Source organism: Mesocricetus auratus, unplaced genomic scaffold (genome assembly GCF_017639785.1).
Source record: "Mesocricetus auratus isolate SY011 unplaced genomic scaffold, BCM_Maur_2.0 Super-Scaffold_100020, whole genome shotgun sequence".
NCBI lineage: Eukaryota > Metazoa > Chordata > Mammalia > Rodentia > Cricetidae > Mesocricetus > Mesocricetus auratus.
The window spans coordinates 41280375-41299773 of record NW_024429201.1 but is presented as its reverse complement, the minus strand read 5'-3'; the positions used below and the strand labels follow the sequence as shown (position 1 = coordinate 41299773).

Here is a 19399-nt window from a genome sequence, read left to right as displayed (position 1 = left end):
CAGAAGCAAGTGATGTTTAAATGTAATTCAGTACCGGTGTTATTGAGTTGTTCTTTCAATCTTTGGAAGGAATGGTCACCCAATGACCAGACGACTGTGGTGTTGATGTATTGGGAGCAGTTGTCAGAGAGTCCAGCACTAGGTCTCAGTAAAGATGCAGCCCTCTCCCTCATCAGAATCCATTTTTCTATCCAGCATCATACTCCTTTCCCTCTTCGGGGCAAAGTTAGCCTCCTTTGTTTTCCTTGTGCTTCGGGGAGGGTGAGAGGAAACCCAGCAACCTCTGGGAACCATTTTGAGAGCAAGGACCTGAGGTAATTCAGATAGAAACAGAGTGACAGCTGAGTGGCTTGTGAGTGACAGCTTGGTCGGGAAGGGAGTTAAGCAGGTTCTTATCTGCAGGAATTGGCAAACAGAAAAGAAGTGTGGAATTTAGAATATTTCCTGTATTATCATGACATTGACCCTATTTTTTTCTCCAGAAATTTCTATTGCATGATCAAAGAACATGACATTAGTACCGTAACAGTTGAGAAATGATAGGCTAAAGGATTTGCATTATAGATTTCTGTGTGTCTTTAGACTGGCAGTCTGGCAATGTGGGAAAGTACAGATGTGTTGACTCCTGCCTCTCTGCTTGCTGTCTTCCTGTCATCTGCAGTCATTAGTACTGACTCATTCTGGTGGTGGAAAGCAGCCATAGCCTTGCCCTCACAGAGCTTACAGCCCAACATGAAACAACAGGAAAGCATTAGGCATTTGTTCATAAAACCTTTCCCACGAAGAGGTACAAGTGATGAGATTTGGGTGTAACCACAGGCCTTCCCATTATGCTGAATAAGCACTTTACTATTTTGAGCATCTCCCACTGAAAACCCCAGATTTCTCAACTGAAATGGAGATAAGGCTCACCTTGAAGAAATCACTTGCATGAAACCCTTAGCATACATAGTCTTCCCTTCACTACACCGTAATTGGTGCATGATAAATAGTAGTCCTTTCCCATCAGATCCAGCTTTTTCTAAGTTAAAAAAAATGTAGAAAACAGCTTTAAGTCTCTCTTAAAACTTTACATAACTAGTTTTTCTTATCATGAGACAATATTCCCTAGTGTTGTGTTCCTTCTCTGTACAGTAATTTAATTTGATACTTGCCGTCACCATGTCTAAATTGCAAAGAAGTATACCAGCTGACAGAAGTTTCCCAGAAATGAGGTAGAATGATAACTAAGTTTTGTCTGGCCCAGCATGAACAGAAACATTAGTAAGCAGAATTCTCTAGTCCCACGTCATGAATCTAGTCTTACTCCTAGTGCAGTTACCCCGTTCGGTGCATCATTCCCAGTTCTCCCCGTCCTTAACCAGAGGGAACAGAGTTGGACATAATGCTTAGTAAATAAGTTAAGAGATTCTACTTCAGAAACTATAAAAAGAGGTTGTATACTGCTTTCTGTCCCTTACCAAAGAACAGTCACTAAAGGCTATGGGACAAGATGCTCTATCTGGATGGATTTGAACAGAGAGAATACTCAGGTCACTCCCAACACAAATTTACTAGAAGTTGCCATTTGGTCGATTGTCAGTCTGCTGCCTAAGCAGAGGGTGTTACTGACACGGAGGGAGTGGTGTGTCTTCTTGTATCATTTTCCATGCCTCTACCTGACCTGTCTGTGTAGTTTATGAAGACAGATCTATTTGTCTTGTTTTCTGAGAGTGTGTTTAGTGGGTTGGTTGCTTTGATTTTACTTGTGTTATTGCTAATAAAAAGGACCATCTCCAGTGGTTGCCAAGTAGTTGGTCTCTACTCCTTGAGATGTGTGTGTCTATAGATTTATGACAGTTCTGCTCTGGGTTAGTCAGCTATGTTTTCTTATGAAGTCTGATACATGTTATTGTTATGTTATTGTGAGGTGATGTCACCTTTGTATATGAGTTCCTGTTTCTACTCACTTTTTTTTATAAGTGATGTATTATACATGGATTTAAGTACTGTAAAGTGACACAGGAAAGCATTGAAATTACTTTACTTGTACCTGTCTCAAATAGTCAACAATCTAAAATGTTCTGTTCTGTTGTTTGTATCACTATGTGTAGTTAAATGACAAAAGTACATCTATAATATGTAATTATTTTAAGGAATAATCCTATTAAAATTCCTACTCCATGTTATAAGCAACTTCGTTAAAATACTTAGTTATATTTCTTTAAAGTAAAAATTTAAATAAAATGACCTTTATTTCTTCTAGAAATAAAAAGTATATCTAAATTGGGTTGTGGAAACTAAAATGCACGTTATGTTGTATATAATGCACAGATTTGTAACAGTGTCTATTCCACTGGACTTTAGGGAAAAGAGTGCAAATTCGGAAAGCGCCTCAAGCCATCTCAGATGCAGTGCCTGAGAGGAAAAGGTCAACCCCCATGAACCCTGCAAACACAATTCGAAAGACACATGGTGGCAGCAGTGTCTCTCAGAGGCCATACAGGGACAGGGTCATCCACTTACTGGCGCTAAAAGCCTACAAGAAACCTGAGCTGCTTGCCCGCCTGCAGAAAGATGGCGTCAATCAAAAGGACAAGAACTCTTTGGGAGCAATTCTGCAACAGGTGAGGACTGCTTGAGAGAGGCATCTGTGTGCGCCTTCTGGGGAGGTTCCCTTAAGAACACAAAGAGGACATGTCTGTAACAGCACTCAAGAGCTGGAGGCGGGACAATCTCACAAGTTCAGGAGAACCCTGAACTGCAGGGTGAGTTCCCGCCTCTAGAACTCTGTCTTAAAACAACTGAAACCTCTGCCTGCTCTTGCTAATCTCGTCACTTTTTTTGAGATAAAGAAATTTCATATATAAAAATAACTCTTTACTATTATTAGGGTAGGACATCTTGAGCTATTTTTTGTTTGTGAAGATGGAGGACTGCCAAGTTTCTCAGGCTTGCTGTGAACTCAGCTCTGGTGATCACCCTGCCTCAGCCTCCTGAGTGTTGATAGTACTGGTATGCACCCCTGTGCACAGCTTAAGTCGTCTTTTTAGCGCATTTTATTAAAAACTGGTTGAAATGTAAGCATTGTCCTCATATGACCCAATTTTGCCCAAATTTTCATTAAGAACTGGAGAAGTTTGTTTGTTTTCTTCTTAAACCGCCTACACTATCACCTACGCTTCATTGGTTTATATAGACAAAGTTGTGTGGTATCCTCTGTTGGTCTTCAGTTGGTATAAGGCACAATACTCTTGCCTAGTAAATCATTTAGAATGTGTCCTTACCTCCATATCCTTTGAAGCCCTTAATACTTTGTATTTTTTGGCTATTGTGTATGCCAAGATCAGCCACTTGTTTTTATTAAGGGATATGAATATTTCAAGAGTACTATGAGCAGTTACTTTATAATCACAAGCTACAGTGAGAAGATAGCAATTTCCTTTAATTTTTATACGTACTTCAAGTGATAAATGTAAATTAACATTCAGATCCATGAATTCTGTCTATTATTTTTCTAAAAAAGTGATGACATTTTCAAAGTTGTTCTTAAATTACATATTTTATCTGATACTAAAGAAATAACAGCTTTAAGTCTGTTTTCATTAATTAGTATCTTACATTCAAAATATAGTACTATAATGTCATGAGAGAATAAAGCCGCCATATGCAGGTTGGGATTAGCTAGTCCCTCAGTCATTTGGAGGGATCTTTATTTTAATCTATATGTCACACAGCCCTTATTAAAACTAAAGAGAAAGGGGAAGGGGAAATGAGTATGTGAGACAGTGACAGAGTGTTAGTTAGTTCAGTCTTCTGTTGGGGAGAGAGAGTCAGGTCACACATCACAAAATACACGGTAAATGCATCTATGGAAAGTATGAATTATCTCCTAAGATAGAAGAAAAATGGGGCAGTAGTTCTGTGATGTTGTGAGTATAGATAGCTGTATCTAAAAATGGGTATCCTTGACCCTGAACAATTGCATATGAGAGTGAGTCTCAGGTTGTTTTGAAGAATTATTGAGTGTAATTTCATCCTGGCTGTATATTGAATATCTCAAGGATCTTTTTAAGAAGTACTTTTGCCAGATTCCATCCCACACAAACCAATGAAGCATCTGAAAGAAGGGTGTGATGTTTAATATGAGCTGAAACCACTAGCCTAGGGAAAGCAGATAGAGAGGCCAGTACCACCTTCCACGGTTCATTCATACTACATGCCAGGCACAGTATGGCTAGGTATTTCACCTGCAGAGGGGAGAAAACAGACACATATTAAGAACTTTGACTTAAGCCAGTTACCTACACATTCTTTATCCTGAACATTCCTAACCGTTAATACAACTTCTGTTTCATGAAACTGACCAACACTAACATGAAAAGGAGTAGAAGAACAGAATAAGCAGATTGTCAAAAAATTGGTTATTTTATCACTAACTAGGTAACAAGCATGCTAGCTGAAATGATCAGTTCTGTTTTTCCCATGCCAGTAGATACTTTTGCTGATTTATTACCTACATTATAGTTTGTTTTGAGTACCCTGTGAATGTTATTCATTAAAATGCTTAATAATGTACTAGATGTGGTTTAAGCTATTTACCATTAAGTTGGTCTACAAATGTACAGCTTCCTTTTCCTTAGAATGAACTTTTCCTAGAAATCCTTTTTTAAAAATTCAAAACAACACAATAAACCTGAATCTTAACGTGTGAGTATTTGAGTCAAACTCACATTCATTGCTCATTCATTTGGTTCATTTAGTACAGCTGGTTCTCTGTATCAGCAGGCTCCACACCTATGAATTCAGCTAATTGAAGACCATATCTTTTTAATTGTGTCTATACTGAACATACATAGACTTTATTCCTTGTCATTATTCCTCAAACAATAACATATAACAATCTTGTATATAATATTTATATTTTATTGGCTGTTGTAAGTAATCTTAAGGTTATTCATAGTATATGGAAAGATACTTTAAACCTACGTAATTTTACATGTGAACACAAGGGTGACTGTGCCTGGACTATATCAGATAACATTGTAGGTGTGGGAGTCCCATGATCCCCACCACATGGTAAGCCCTGACCTTCCGAAGTGTATCTACAAGTTAGAGGGGCTGAGCAAGAGGTCTACTCATAAAGGGGAATTTAGGGAACCCCTTTCTTAAATGGTTTTTTCTTAACTGAAATGAAAAACAAAAGACAAGAAGACTCTTCATTTCTGGAAGCCTGGTAGAAGGGATGGAGATTAAGTCCCAGAAGGTACTGCTGACCAGGGATAAGGAGATCATGTTGAGTGGGATGGGAAGCAGCAGTGGATGTAAGCAAGAATGCACTGTAATGTGACGTGTGCTTTCAATAAGACCACTCACTTCTGTGTCAAGAGTGGCTTGGGGCTTGAGAATGGAAGAGAAAGACTTCTTAGTAAGTCTACTGCAGAAACCAAGGTGGGATGTGTTGGTAGCTTGGTCTGGTGGAGTTGCTTTCATAGATTAGAGATACATTTTGAGAAACCCTTCCTAACGTATATGAAGAAAAGAGAGGGGCCTGTGGTTGTGAGTAGGTACTAACCAGAGCAACTCAGTGGGTGTTGAGCAGAAAAGGGATAGGTGTGAGGGTGTGGTGGGCTTGGAAATGTTGGTTACACATATCCAGTCGATGAATATGTAAGTATTCAGGGGCATTTGGGGCTGGAGCCATACATTTAGGGACTGACATACAGATTGGGCATTGTAAATTTTGCAGTTGAGTGAGCTCAGGAAGGAGAATGGAAAAAATAGGGCAGAAGGCAGTAACTGAGCGCATGTAAAGGCGAGAGCATAGGGAATTTAACAAAGACCCTGAGGGAAGGGAAGTAGATGTGGTGGGGATGTGTTAGTCCGTGTGTTGTCAGAGACTAGAAAAGGAAAACCACTGTTCTATATATTCCACTTCAAAACAGTCTGCTTACATCTTGTGTTCATTTATTTGCAAAGTTGAGAGGCTGCTTTATGATAACAATAATATTAAATTAGTGATCATATGAGACAAACTATTAAATCTGACAGTACTTTTAAAAAGACACAACAAGAAGCCAAATTACTGAAAAAGACTATTCCCAGACTTAGGGGAAGGAATGCCTTTCCCTAGCCTGCAGCAGTCTTTTTGGTGTGTAGGAGGGAGACTTCTTGAGATGAATGAGAAAGGAGAATGCAGGGTTAAAATGACTAAAATTTATTACATAAAATGTGAAACTGTCAATAAAAATTCTGAAGAACTTGTAGTTTGTCATAAGCCCATAGATTTGTGTAGTGAGTAGATTATTGACTGGATACTCTAGGAATTGTAGTTAAGAGGTAGGAAAAGATTTCCCTTGGGAATAAGCCCTCTAACAGATATCTGAGCATCCTTTAGTTTGTGCTTTAGCTTATTGGTTTAAGAGGATTTCAAGGATCTTGAGTAGAAGTTCTTAGGAAAGTTGGCAAATAAAAGAAATAAACTTGATTATCACAAAGGAAATAAAAAGCAAGATTATCAAAATTGGTAGTATTTGTAGAGACTCCATGCTGCTGGCTGAGAGGGCCTGAATGTTTTCTGCTTAAATAGAAGTAACCAAGGGCTTGTGCTGTGACTCAGCAACCCTAAAATGGAAGTAACCAAGAGCTTGTGCTGTGACTCAGTAGGTAGAGGCGCTTCTCTGCAAGCCTGGCTTAGAGCTGGTCCTCAGAGCCCACACAGCCCTGCGAGCACTGACGGCACAGTTGTCCTCATGTGGATGCAGTGGCGTGAGAGCACATACACAATTATGTATGTACAAACATCGAAAGTTCAAGTCGACATGTAAGAAAGGACAGGAGGAGTTTTTCTTCACTTCCTATATAGTATATTTTTCAGTTCCATCTGTTTTCCTGCAAATTTCATTTTTCTTATTTTTTGTTGTATTTGTTTGTTTGTTTGTTTGTTTTTTCCCAAAGACAGGGTTTCTCTGTATTGCTTTGGAGGCTGTCCTGGAAACTCGCTCTGTCGACCAGGCTGGCCTTGAACTCACAGAGATCCGCCTGCCTGTGCCTCCCGAGTGCTGGGATTAAAGGCGTGCACCACTGATGCCCGGCAAATTTCATTTTTCTTCACAGCTGAATAAAATTCCACATGCTACGTTTTTGTTATCCATTCTTCAATAGAAGGTGGACAGCTAGGCTGACTTCATTTCCTTTCTAGTATGAGTACGGTAGCAGTGAACATTATGCACAAGTGTTTCTGCGGTATGGTATGACGTAGGGTCCTTTGGACATATTCCCAGGAGGATCATTAAAAAGATGTATATAGCCAACAGGAATACCTAATGCTCTGTCTGCGTACTGTGCTCCAGGTGGCCAATCTGAATCCTAAGGACCTCTCCTATACCTTAAAGGACTATGTGTTTAAGGAGCTCCAGCGAGACTGGCCAGGTTACAGTGAGACAGACAGACGGTCATTAGAGTCAGTGCTCTCTAGGTAAGTCCCTTTTTTCCCTTTGTCTTTACAAATGGTACAGATAAGTAATACTCTACTCAGTGTTATTTTGGTGTTGAGGTGGAAAAGAGAAGCAGGGATAGTTTTCTGTTCTGTTCATTTCAGAGTAAAAAAAATGATGAAATTTAAGAACAACTTTGAAAATGTCATCACTTTTTTAGAAAAGATAATAGAATTTTGTTTATGATGGATCTGAATGTTAATTTACATTTACCTGGAAAATGTGTTTCCTTTACAGAAAACTAAATCCATCTCAGAATGCTGGCACTAGCCGCTCAGAGTCTCCTATGTGTTCCAGCAAAGATTCCACCTCATCTCCTCAGGTATGACAGCAAGTTTGAGAATGCCAGGCCTGCCCTGCAGCTCAGTGCAGTCCTTCAGTTTGATTTGTAGGTGAGGGAAGCTGTACAGATGACCAGCCCAAAGCCCAGAGCTAACTGATGGCCAAGCTTTCAGCTCTGAGCTGATTTAGAAGGCTCTCACTGTGCTGCACTGCTTACCAAAGGGTTTAATGCACACCTTGCTTGCCACTGCTAAAATTTAAATTTATTGTAAAATGTATTGGTCAGTAACTGGAAGACACATAAAGTCCCATATAATTCTCAGGTTATATGGAAGATTGGAGATTTGACTTTATCTAAAATGTGCCTGGAAGAACATTCTTATGGAAAATATGTTTGAGGCAAATTAAAAATAGTGGCACTTTCGGAATACATTGCCTTAAAGGTTTTTCTTTTCAATTTGACTATGATCAGAAGGTGCCTCAGACTGTATTCTAGCTAAGAATCATCTCAATGGGTCATCTCAGAGAGCCTCCTGTCCTGAGTGCCTTGGGCCGATAGTGGCAGAGGCTTCTCTGACCACCCCAGGATTCTAATACAGCACTTCCTGTCTCTGTATGCTTCTCTGGAGAACCAGGGGAACGCAGACAGGTGTGTGGGGAATACAAGCAAGAGACTAGTAGTGTGTTAGAGTGCCAGATAGCACCATAGGGATGCAGCTAGAGGACAGATGGGTAGATCCATCCTCAGGTGTCGGGTGTCTGTGGAAACTTAACTTCTAATGCCAACCGCTGTGATCTGAATCTACTCTGGCCAAATTACATGCTGGATGCTAAACAAAATTAATGGGTTGATTAATTTAAATCCAAATACAAAATTTTAAAAAGATTTATTTATTTATTTCATGTGCGTTGGTGTTTTGCCTGCATGTGTGTCTGTGTGAGGGTGTCAGATCTCCAGGAACTAGAATTACAGGCAGTTGTGAGCTGCCATGTAGCCTCTGGGAATTGAACCTGGGTCCTCTAGAAGAACAGCCAGTGCTCTTAACTGCTGAGCCATCTCTCCAGTCCCCAAATGCTAAATATTTAACTGACTTGTAATTTTATATTTTTTACTTGTTCATTTTCCCTTGTAACTTATATACTGTCATTGTGAATACTGGATTGAGCTATCATAACAAGATTTTTAAAGTGTATCTGCCTCATTTTAATGAGCCAGTCTTCATAGATTTAGTTTACAACATTGTGAACATATATGTACAGTGAAAAAACAAAATGGCATTTCAACAATGATAGCTGTACTTAGAGAAATGAATGTAAAGATGAGCTAGTTGACAGTGTGATGGGGACAGCCATCTGATAAGTGACAGCCAACATATTTACAGCTGAAACACTTGAGCCAATCACAGAGTCAGATGGTGCAAACTGCTTTGTCTTCTCACTTGCTAGAACTAGGCCAGCTGCAGCTAGCATGATGGTTGCTTCTACTTAGTGCTGTACGGTATTCTAAGGCACGTAAATCAGAACCGTCTCTGGGATTTAGGGTAGCCTGCAAGATCTGAACTCACTATTTGGCACTGTTCCCCTATTGTGTTTTTGACGGAAGAACTAAAATTGGAATTTACATTTGGTTAGGAGTTCTTAAAGGGTGTGGGGGTCTTCATTTTTTGAGTAAGGTTAGAATATAGTCTGATAAGTTAGGCTGCTCAACTGTCAAATCTCACGCTTTTCTCCCCCCACCCCAGAAACGACCTTTGGATTCAGATTTCATTGATCCTCTAATGAACAAAAAAGCTCGAATATCTCACCTGACAAACAGAGTCCCACCAACACTAAATGGCCATGTGAATCCCACCAGTGAGAAATCTCCTACAGGCCTCCTACCGCCCCCTGCAGCTGCAGCCATCCCCACACCCTCGCCGCTGCCTTCAACCCACCTCCCTGTCTCCAATCCTCCTCAGACTGTAAACTCCAACTCCAACTCCCCTAGCACTCCAGAAGGCCGGGGGACTCAAGACCTACCTGTTGACAGTTTTAGTCAAAATGGTAGCATCTTTGAGGACCAGCAAGACAAATATACCTCTAGGACTTGTCTGGAAACATTACCCCCTGGCTCAGTTCTGCTAACGTGTCCAAAGCCTATGGAAGAAAGCCACCCAGTGTCTCACAAGAAGTCCAAAAAGAAGTCTAAAAAACACAAGGAAAAGGACCAAATAAAAAAGCACGACATTGAGACAGTGGAGGAAAAGGAGGAAGACCTTCAGAGAGAAGAAGCTGCCAAGCTGAGGGACTCCAGTCCCAATCCCAGTGAAGGTATTTTACATTTATTTAAAAGAAAAAAACCAAAATGCTCTCTGTGGTTCATAGGCTGGAAGAGCATGAGTTGTAGACGAAGCTCTTTAGAATAATGCTGTTTAAGCAAATGACCGTCTGTTGAATTAATCTTTATAATGTGCATTGTAGACATTGTTTTCTGCCACCTTGTAGCTGTCACTTCAATGTCTCTTTACCAAGTGTTAAACATGATTTCTTTATGTAGATTTAAACGGCATTTAAGAATGACTTTATCATTCTCCAAAGAGTCCCCTTTGGCAATTTTTCCTTCTGTCATATTTTGCAACTTTAGTGTAACAGGTGCATGCCATTCTTGACCTGATTTAAACAGAAATGGGCAATAGAGATACCCATTTCCTCCTTTTTGAGAAGCCAGAGATACTCCTGTGGTTGTTAATAATTATCATAGAAAGACTGTCACATTCTTTGTAAAATAGGCAAGCTACATCATTGTTATTTACAATGAAAGTAATTTGCTTCACAAGCTGCCTGGCTATTATTAGCTTGATAGAGATAAGGGTATTTTTGTTAGTAAACTGACACCTCTTGTTACTCCTTGTCTTGCTCATAACTCTGAAGGTCTAAAATCCTGAGGGTTAACTGACCATTTCTGCCAAATGGAAGAAGCGTTCATTATTTTCTCCTGGTGAAATTTGCAGAGGAGAGTTGCAGGAGTATACAGTTGACACGGATTGGGTGGATTGCATGGCAAAACACATCTCTTGAAGTGTGTAGATGAGCATGGTCGTAGTAGATAATGGCCCAAGTGTAAGTTCTCCCCCACCTACACTACTCTTTGTACTTGAATTTGTCAAGTCAGGACAAACCATAAAGTAAAATTTCGTGTTTAGATTTAATAAGCCAGATTTCCTGCACACCCTCTCCTTTCCACACTCCCACCCTTGGAGGGTGATTCAGAGTCAATGGAGACCAGGGGATCCCTGTGTGATGAGACTACCACAGGAACTTGTGTGTTCTCAGGGCTAGATACCTGTATAAACAGTGTCTGTAAATCCTTCTTTTGCAGTAGGTAGGAAAACTTTCCACAAGTGGAGGACAGATCCAGACCCACATCCTTTGTATCCATTAGAACAGTCTCTCATGGCCATGCCTGAGTCAAATTTATATAATAAGCCCACTGAGTCTATGTAATTTATTTGGTGTATTTTATCTTCCAGAAGACTGAGAAATTGTCAGATATTCACATTTGTTTTATAGTGAACATATGTTTTGCCAGCAAATTAGAGTTTGAGTTACTAAGTGTGCTTTGATTTAAAAAAAAAAACTTTATAAAATGTTTAAACATGGCCCCTGGAAGTTGTGTGTTAAACAATGTAATACTGGGAATTTACTCACTTTTAACAACATAGCCATTGAGTAACTACAACAGTTTTTGCTGTTTTCCCTAAAATCTGTCTAATCCTATGAGAGTCAAAGGTAAGAAGGGATGAATCCACACCTACTAATGCCTTGTTGTGAACTTGTGGAAAACTTCCTATCCAGTCCACTGTCTGGCTACAGAAAGGATGACATTAAAAATACAGTGACCCAAGCAGGCTGCTAGCTAGCTTTGTTATTTCTTCTGCTTGTTTGGATCTCATGAAAAGTAGATGTTAATGTAAAATCAGTATCGCCTGTTGTCTGACTACATCTGCCACCACAGTCTTTGAATTGCTAGGCAGATGCCACCCTGCTGGTGGGAGAATGGAAGCCTGACCTTAGGCTAAGATGGAATTCCTTTACTGTGGGGACATTGCAGTAGGCAGGGTGCATTAAATGCCTGGCATCAGCTCTGCTGGCACAGGGCACAGCCTCCACAGTTTGTGTCCCATTGTAGTCCTCGCTTGCCGATGCTTTTAAGGTGGAAGAAAAGAATTTGAGGAAAAGGTTCCAGATGTTTCTCTTTTAAAGGAGAGGCATTTGATAACCATACTCATTGATGACACTCTGTTTTTTTTTTCCCCTTCATAGGAGTTAAAGAAGGTTGCACTGCCTCCATGGAGCCTTCTTCAACAATTGAACTCCCAGATTATTTGGTGTAAGTTTTCTGTCTGCCAATGGAGAGAGCTGTTTAATTTTAGAAAGTTTGCAAATTCTTTTCCCATAATTTGCAAATCAAAACAGTAAGAAATTCCAGAAATAGAGTCCTGAAGCCACCTCTGCATTTGAAAGGCTGCCATTAAGCCTGCCAGCCCTAATCCGCCGCTGTCGTCAGGAGCAGGTTGTGCACAGAGCAGTGCTCCATGGTCTTAAGACAGAGAAACGTGTATGGTTCCAGGGTCAGGCTGAGCACAATAGCCGCTAAAGCCGGCAGCCCATCTATCTGCAGCCCTAGAGGGGCCCAGGGGGCTGCAGATTGCTTGAACTCTGCACTGAACATTACAGAGCAGGCATGGCTTCATTTTATGTAAACAAAGGTCTTTTTCTCAAATTAATTTTAAGAGGAAAAAATAGTAAAGTTAGATCATTTCACTTTAGTACCAGGTATATGTTTTTCTTGTGACAACAAGTTAGTAAATGCTGAGCTGGGAATGTTTTTGTAATGTGCTTATCACAAAAATTATAACTTGAACATATAATTCTAGCTTTTTCCATACAATAAAAGGCTTCTGTAAGAAGACAATAATTGAGTTGCGGGTGCCTGGAAAAGTACGTTATGGAAGAGCAAAAAGCTCTGATGGCAGACAGCTTTCAAAATGAAACAGATTTGCCAAATAGGTATAACACGGAACAGAAGCTAGAATCTGAGCTGTCTGCACACTTTTTTCTGTTAGTGCCATCTCATAGTGGGCAGAGTGCTTTTAACCTTGCTTCTTGCAGAAGAGAGAACAGTTCAGATTTACAGAGCTGTCACTTCTGCTTAACACCAGTGTGAAAGCTACAGGTGCTGGAGAATGAGAAAGCATGATGCTAACTATCACCGCTCAGCTAGCAGGAGCCTCCCTACGTACTCTGCCATCTGAGATAGCTAGTGTAGCAACCTCCACAGGAAGCAGCCAGCCATTCAAGACAGCCCCACAGACTCATGCAGAGGGCTTTTACCCCTTCACCCCACCTGCTGCTCCTTAGACTTGGGAAAGTTGAGCCCTGGAGTAGCACACCATTCTCCTGTGACAGATTTGAAGTCCTTTTATTGATAGTGATATATATAAAATAGTATATCCTAAAACTTCTGCCACAGATTTAAAGCTTTCACCTTTTTGCCAACCTAACTGGCTGACAATATTTAAGAATCCGTGTGCATTTGTCACATTTCTAAGGGTTTTATGTTTAATTTGCTTTAATAAAAGCAATATATTTTTGCCCAAGCTAAAAATGAAGTTTTAATCAACAAATACAACTATTTTCTAAAAGTAACAAGAACATTTCCAAAACACAGACATTAAGTTTTCCTCATAAGAAAACTAAAAGGAGATTCATTAAGAAACCTCCAACAGCAAAGTCATAGGAATTTAAAATATCAGTTGTTAAAATGCCAGTATCAAACAATAACACAATTATCGACCTAGTTGGTATTTTTCCTTAACAAAGTTATTAAATAAAATACTAAAGGTTAAATTTTTAGAAAGTAAAATAAATGCGCTACACAATGACTTAAACCTGAGTTTCAGCTTATTCTTTATTTATATATGCTTATTCCCAGGAACCTCATGAACCATCAGGGCTTCCTCCAGCGTGCTGTAAAGTAGCAGGTCTGGCGAGGGCGGCTCCCATGTGGCTGGCAGTGTTCCTTTTGCAGCTGAGGCCACCAGGGCAGCTTAAATCAGCACACTACTCCTGTCTCAGTTATACTCAGAAGACCCAACCTCCACACTGTCTTAACTCAGCAGAAATAAAAACATTAATGAGGACACTGAGTTTGCACACTGCATCACTTTTCTCACTTTCCCAGGAAGGCATCTGTGATGCAGCAACTTAAATAAAACCAGTAGGATTATAGAAAACCATCTGGAGAGGCCCAGTTTCAAGACATTACCACCATAAGGCCCAAGTGTACACCTCAGGGTGCATCCTGCAGCGCCCACCAGTTGCCTAATCTCAGCTTTTACCCAAATAATCAAGGAAATTGGACCTTCCATGACCGAGAACAGAGGGCAAGAGAAGAAGGCAGACTGTGAGCTAATGATACTGTTGAAATGATCTTCCAGCTGATTTACTGCAGAGTCACCTGGCATGTTGTGAAAGTGGCCTTCACTTAGAAGGTTCTAGAGACTAGTCACAGATTTGTGGCATTCTGTTAAGACAGTGAGTTAGACTAAGCAGTGCAACGGTGGCCTTCTGTTGTGTAAGTGTAACTTTGTGTTGGGAAGTGCTAGAGGAATCAGTCCTCTGCGTGTGGCAATACACACCTATAATCTTAGCATTCAGAAGGTAGATGGAGGAAGATTGGAATTTCAAGGCCAGCCTCAGCTACATGGTAAATAGAGGCCAGCCTGAGTAATATGAGTCTGTCTCCAAAAAACCTAAAATGGAGGTCTAGAGAGATGGCTCAGTGGTTAAGAGCATTGCTACTCTTTAAGAAGACTATGGGTCGGTTCTCAGCATCCACAGTAAGTGGCTTAGCTGTCTGTGAGTCCAGTTGCAGAGGATTCATGCCCTATTCTAGTTCCATGGGTATCAGGCACACATGTGGTACGCATACATACATACATGCAGGCACCCACGTGTACACATGTTAAATAAACCTTTCTTTATCCAAAAGTGGGGAGAGAGATAAAAACTAGAGAGACTTTCCTTGGTAGTGAGCCTCACTCACTGTCCAAAAAAAATCTTTTTAATTTGGGTAGTTAGGAATGTCAGAAAAGGGTGCACACCTTTAATCCCAGCACTCGGGAGGCAGAGGCAGGTGGATCTCTGTGAGTTCGAGGCCAGCCTGTCTATAAGAGCTAGTTTCAGGACAACCTCCAAAGCAATACAGAAAAACCTTGTCTCAAAAAAAAAAAAAAAAGAATGGAGAGAGCAAACAAAGCCCTTGTTGACGTGTCTGCTTGTCGCAAGTCTAAAAGACACCTCCTCTCACAAAGCAGGGGTCCTATGGCAGCTTTGACTTGAGTGCTCAGTGGCTGTGTGGCATCCTTCTGTTGCCCTGTTACCCATCAAGTGCGTCTGTCTTGAGATGACTGCTAGCAGATGGCTTGGTCTCCTCCGCTCCATTGTTTGGGGAAAGGCTCTAGAAGCAAGTCTGGAAGAATGCTTTTCATTTTATGTGGTTCTCTTTGAATTCCATCGTCACTGAGAGTTTTTTCCACTTTCATTCTCCGTGAACACTCTTGAGGCCTGCTATCTGAGCGACCTGGCAAGAAACCAGAGACAGAGTGACATTCAGTTACTGGAGACAAATGCAAGAGGGTGGCATCTGAGACCCATGCCACCATGCTTATTCTTTCTCTCCATTTATTCCGTTTTTCTCTCTTATTATTAGAAAATATATTGCTATTGTCTCCTATGAGCAACGCCAGAATTACAAGGATGACTTCAACGCTGAGTATGATGAGTACAGAGCTTTGCATGCCAGGATGGAAACTGTAGCCAGGAGATTTAGTAAGCTGGATGCACAACGAAAGCGCCTTTCTCCAGGCTCAAAAGAGTACCAGGTAGATGGGCATGGTTTTAGATGGGCTGATTTTCATTTCTTCACTCCCCTACTAGCCATTCCACTAGACTTAGAGCAAGCTGTCCAGCAGACCTGTGTCCCTACAGCTTTATGAAACAAATGTACTTGAAATAGTTCTTAAATAAGTGAGGGGAGCTGTGGGGGTACTCCACTATCATATATAATGTATTGTAAAACATACAAAACACAACTAAGTAGGGTGAGTTTTCTGCAATTGTAAGAGACACCAGTGTGTTACATTCTAGTAACTTAAACCATTATTGTGATTCCTGGTCTCATTAAATTTAGAAGAAATCTTAAAAGTTATTGAATAATTAAGTATAGCACTGTGTCTATACTACCCATGCTATTTTGTATGCTGATTTTTTTCACTAGTACAGTGCTTCATAGACAACTTTACATTACCCCAGAAAGCACATGTGTTTTGTTTGTGTGTTTGTACTATCCTCTTGGTATCCCTTGTATAGCCCTAAGGGCATTCCCATAGTGTGAATTGTCTTTTGCTGGACAGAGCTGCTAGCCTTGTAGCTGTGTGCATCATAATAAGCTCAGGCAGGTAGACCTGCAGAACTCGTAGAATTGCTGAGTCAGTTTTGCATTTGCTCTTTTGATAGCTGCTGCCAAATTGCCTTCCATAAAAATGCCCCAAGTTACATCTCATCAAAATTTCCTGCACCTTGCCAGATGCCTGTTAGGTACTGTACTACCCCCTCTCCCCCAGGGCTTTCTCTCCTCACTTCTAATTTTTAATTTTGCAGAATGTTCATGAAGAAGTCTTACAAGAATATCAGAAGATCAAGCAGGTGGGTATCAGCAGCACCGTGCTGTCTAGCCTGCAGTGAGAAGCACTGTGGGTTTTGTGACCTAACTCCTCACTGTTTTCTTTGTCTGCAGTCCAGTCCCAATTACCATGAAGAAAAGTACAGATGCGAGTATCTTCATAACAAGCTGGCTCACATCAAAAGACTAATAGGTGAATTTGACCAACAGCAAGCAGAGTCATGGCACTAGAACTCTGCTTGGACCAGAAGATGTGAATAAAACTTAAACTTATTTATTTAAAATTCCAGATGAGTTGCTTTAGATTCTAAAAGATGAAACTTTGCTTGTTGGAAGTTTCAGTATTAGTAAACTTGAGTTACTTTTTTTTTCCTCCTCATTCTATTTTGCTTCCCTGAATTTTAAAGCTGCTTTCTTTTTCTGGTCCTCCCCCACCCCCAAAGTTGTTTGTTAATAGAAGCAGTTTTTTAGATATTGGGGATCCAGTGTCTATACTTCAAATCAATTTTTCCTTGAAAACTTGTGTTTGTCATTAGAGATGATTTTTTTTTAATTTAGGTATCAGGGATGCAATGTCCACACTTAAAAGAGTTGCTTGTGTTTAAAAACAAAACAGTAATGTGCAAAGTGAAATGCTTTTCATAAGCCTATTTTCTGACCTTTCTTAATGCAAACTCTTTGCCTTAAATGGTAGAATATATAGATAGACATTTGCACAAAATTCCAAAAAAAATCAAAACATTGTTTTGGAGGGTTGAAAAATAGAAAGTTGTTTGACTATGTGTGTAGTTTTCTATGCACATACACACACACACACACACACACACACACACACACACACACACACACACACAAAGGGCTGACTGGCTCTAGAGTGTTAAACCTGCCCTGCAAGTTAAACCCCCCATTGCAATGGCTGCCTTAAGGTGTTTGCTTGTTGTGTACATTGTGTGGTTAATTAGTAGCTGCACTGCTCCCCTGTGCCGACAGCCACGGGAAGCACACTGTGGCCTACCAGCGTCAGAACGTGTGTGTGTATGTGTATGTGTGTGTGTGTGTGTGTGTTCAGCTTGTGTGTCTGCAGAACTGATGTGGGTGTGAGCTGCAGGAAGGTGAAAAGCTGCTACTCAGTAGGCCGGACGCTCAGGTTAAACAACTGATGAGTGTTACAGCAGGTTATTGATGATGTTTGTTTACTTGTTTCTGTCAAATTGCTACTTCTACTGTGGAAGAAAAAAGCATTTCCATTTCAACAGTTTGTCAGCTTTATTAATGTTGGGCAAAAAAATTGATATGTTATAAAAATGAAATAGATATATAGTTTTGGGGCAAATGATAAAATTAAATGTGTAGGTAACCTATTTATATACTGCTATAAAGTATTTTTTGAAGAGAGATATGCAAAGAAGCTATTACCTACATCAGATGTATATTTAAAGATTTCTTTTACATCCTGGATACCAGGAATATAAAAAAAAAAAGTAGATATATTTAACCATAACATACTGTGATTCATTGAACAGCACAAACTTTCATTTCATGGAGTTTATCTGTTAATGTTGATTTAAACTATCTCTTGTCTTATCATGTGGGAACATAAGTTATGTGGTCAAAATATAAGGATTTTGAACTAATGTTGATTCAGGTTGTGTTGTCTTGTATCGTCTTTTCAAAGTGCTGCCGGTTGAAAAGGGAAGCATTATGTTTACAAATCTGTTTTAAAATGTTTGCCAAAATTTTGGTAGTATCTTTAATAAAGATGTTTGTCTCCAGCATCCAAACAAAAGTGAATAACTTTGTCGTGTGTCACTATAAACTAAAAAAATATTAGTGTTGAGGTCATGTAACAGAACGTGTTGATTAACTGTCCTCTCTGGAGTTTTTCTGAAACATTAACTGGAAAGATTGGCTAATGCATTAGAAATACAGAAGGCTTCTAACCACTGAGACAAGATCCATTTCAGTCTGCAATTCAGACATCATTGCACAAATTTCATTTAAGGGTAGCATGGTCCTTCTAGAGAATTCCATTGAGATACCTGGTGCTCGTTTACCTTGGTATTGATATGTTCACTATCAAATGGAAGTTTATCTCCAACTTCTGAGTTTAAAAAGAAAAGAAGCGGCCGTGCGGTAGTGGCGCACGCCTTTAATCCCAGCACTCGGGAGGCAGAGGCAGGCGGATCTCTGTGAGTTCGAGGCTGGGCTGGACCGACAGCCTCCAAAACAATACAGAGAAACCCTGTCTCGTAAAAACCAAAAAAAAAAAAATAAATAAATAAGCTTAGTTGTGGCTAAATTGGGGCCTCACATTACCACGGTAGAGTCTCCTGAGGGACATATAAAGGCTATAGGTAATGACCAGTGGGCCTACTCTAGTGACATGTTGGTCTTTTAATCAAAGGTTGTCGCTGTTAACTTGCTACTAGCAATGTTTCTCAGAAGTGTGCTTCTTAAGTGGTTTGTATTACCCATACTAGAGTTTCTTGGTAGGCGCTAAGGATCTGCATTTTCACAAGGTTTCTGCAGTGACACGGGATGATGTGTAATGTTGTTCATCTGGCTTGGGTGTAGCTCTAAATTTTAAGTCCCAAATGTTGAAAGTTGAACTTATAGACTCCATCTTTAGCAGATACCCAGTTTAGATTAGGCATAAGATAACCCCAGCTGAATCTGTACTCTAGTTTCTAAACTATTTTCTGAGAAAATAGTGCAGGAGAAAGAAAAGACCTCAGTTGAGCCCTGGCATTTAAAACCTTCAACTACTGGTTACTACTCTGGTTAAATTTACAAGGATGCTCAAAGAAAACTGAGGGCCCCGAAGTCATCATCTTGTCAGCAGCCCTGCACCATCAAACATTTAACTTGGTGTTTACCTCTTGTCCTCAGCCCTAAAGTAAACCGTTGTGGGGAGCCG

The 19399-nt window shown here is 40.2% G+C and overlaps 1 protein-coding gene across 1 annotated transcript in view; it reads left to right on the top strand.

Moving 5' to 3' along the window:
* Window positions 1–18257, top strand: part of Ell2 (elongation factor for RNA polymerase II 2) — a 68081-nt gene extending 49824 nt beyond the window's left edge. Inside the window, exons 5-12 of the mRNA XM_040728958.1 lie at window positions 2347–2606; window positions 7332–7456; window positions 7713–7797; window positions 9500–10067; window positions 12060–12126; window positions 15511–15682; window positions 16461–16505; window positions 16597–18257. Coding sequence (XP_040584892.1) covers window positions 2347–2606; window positions 7332–7456; window positions 7713–7797; window positions 9500–10067; window positions 12060–12126; window positions 15511–15682; window positions 16461–16505; window positions 16597–16713 — 1439 coding nt within the window. The 3' untranslated portion in view covers window positions 16714–18257. The remainder of the gene's footprint in view (window positions 1–2346; window positions 2607–7331; window positions 7457–7712; window positions 7798–9499; window positions 10068–12059; window positions 12127–15510; window positions 15683–16460; window positions 16506–16596) is intronic.
* Window positions 18258–19399: the final 1142 nt, after the last annotated feature.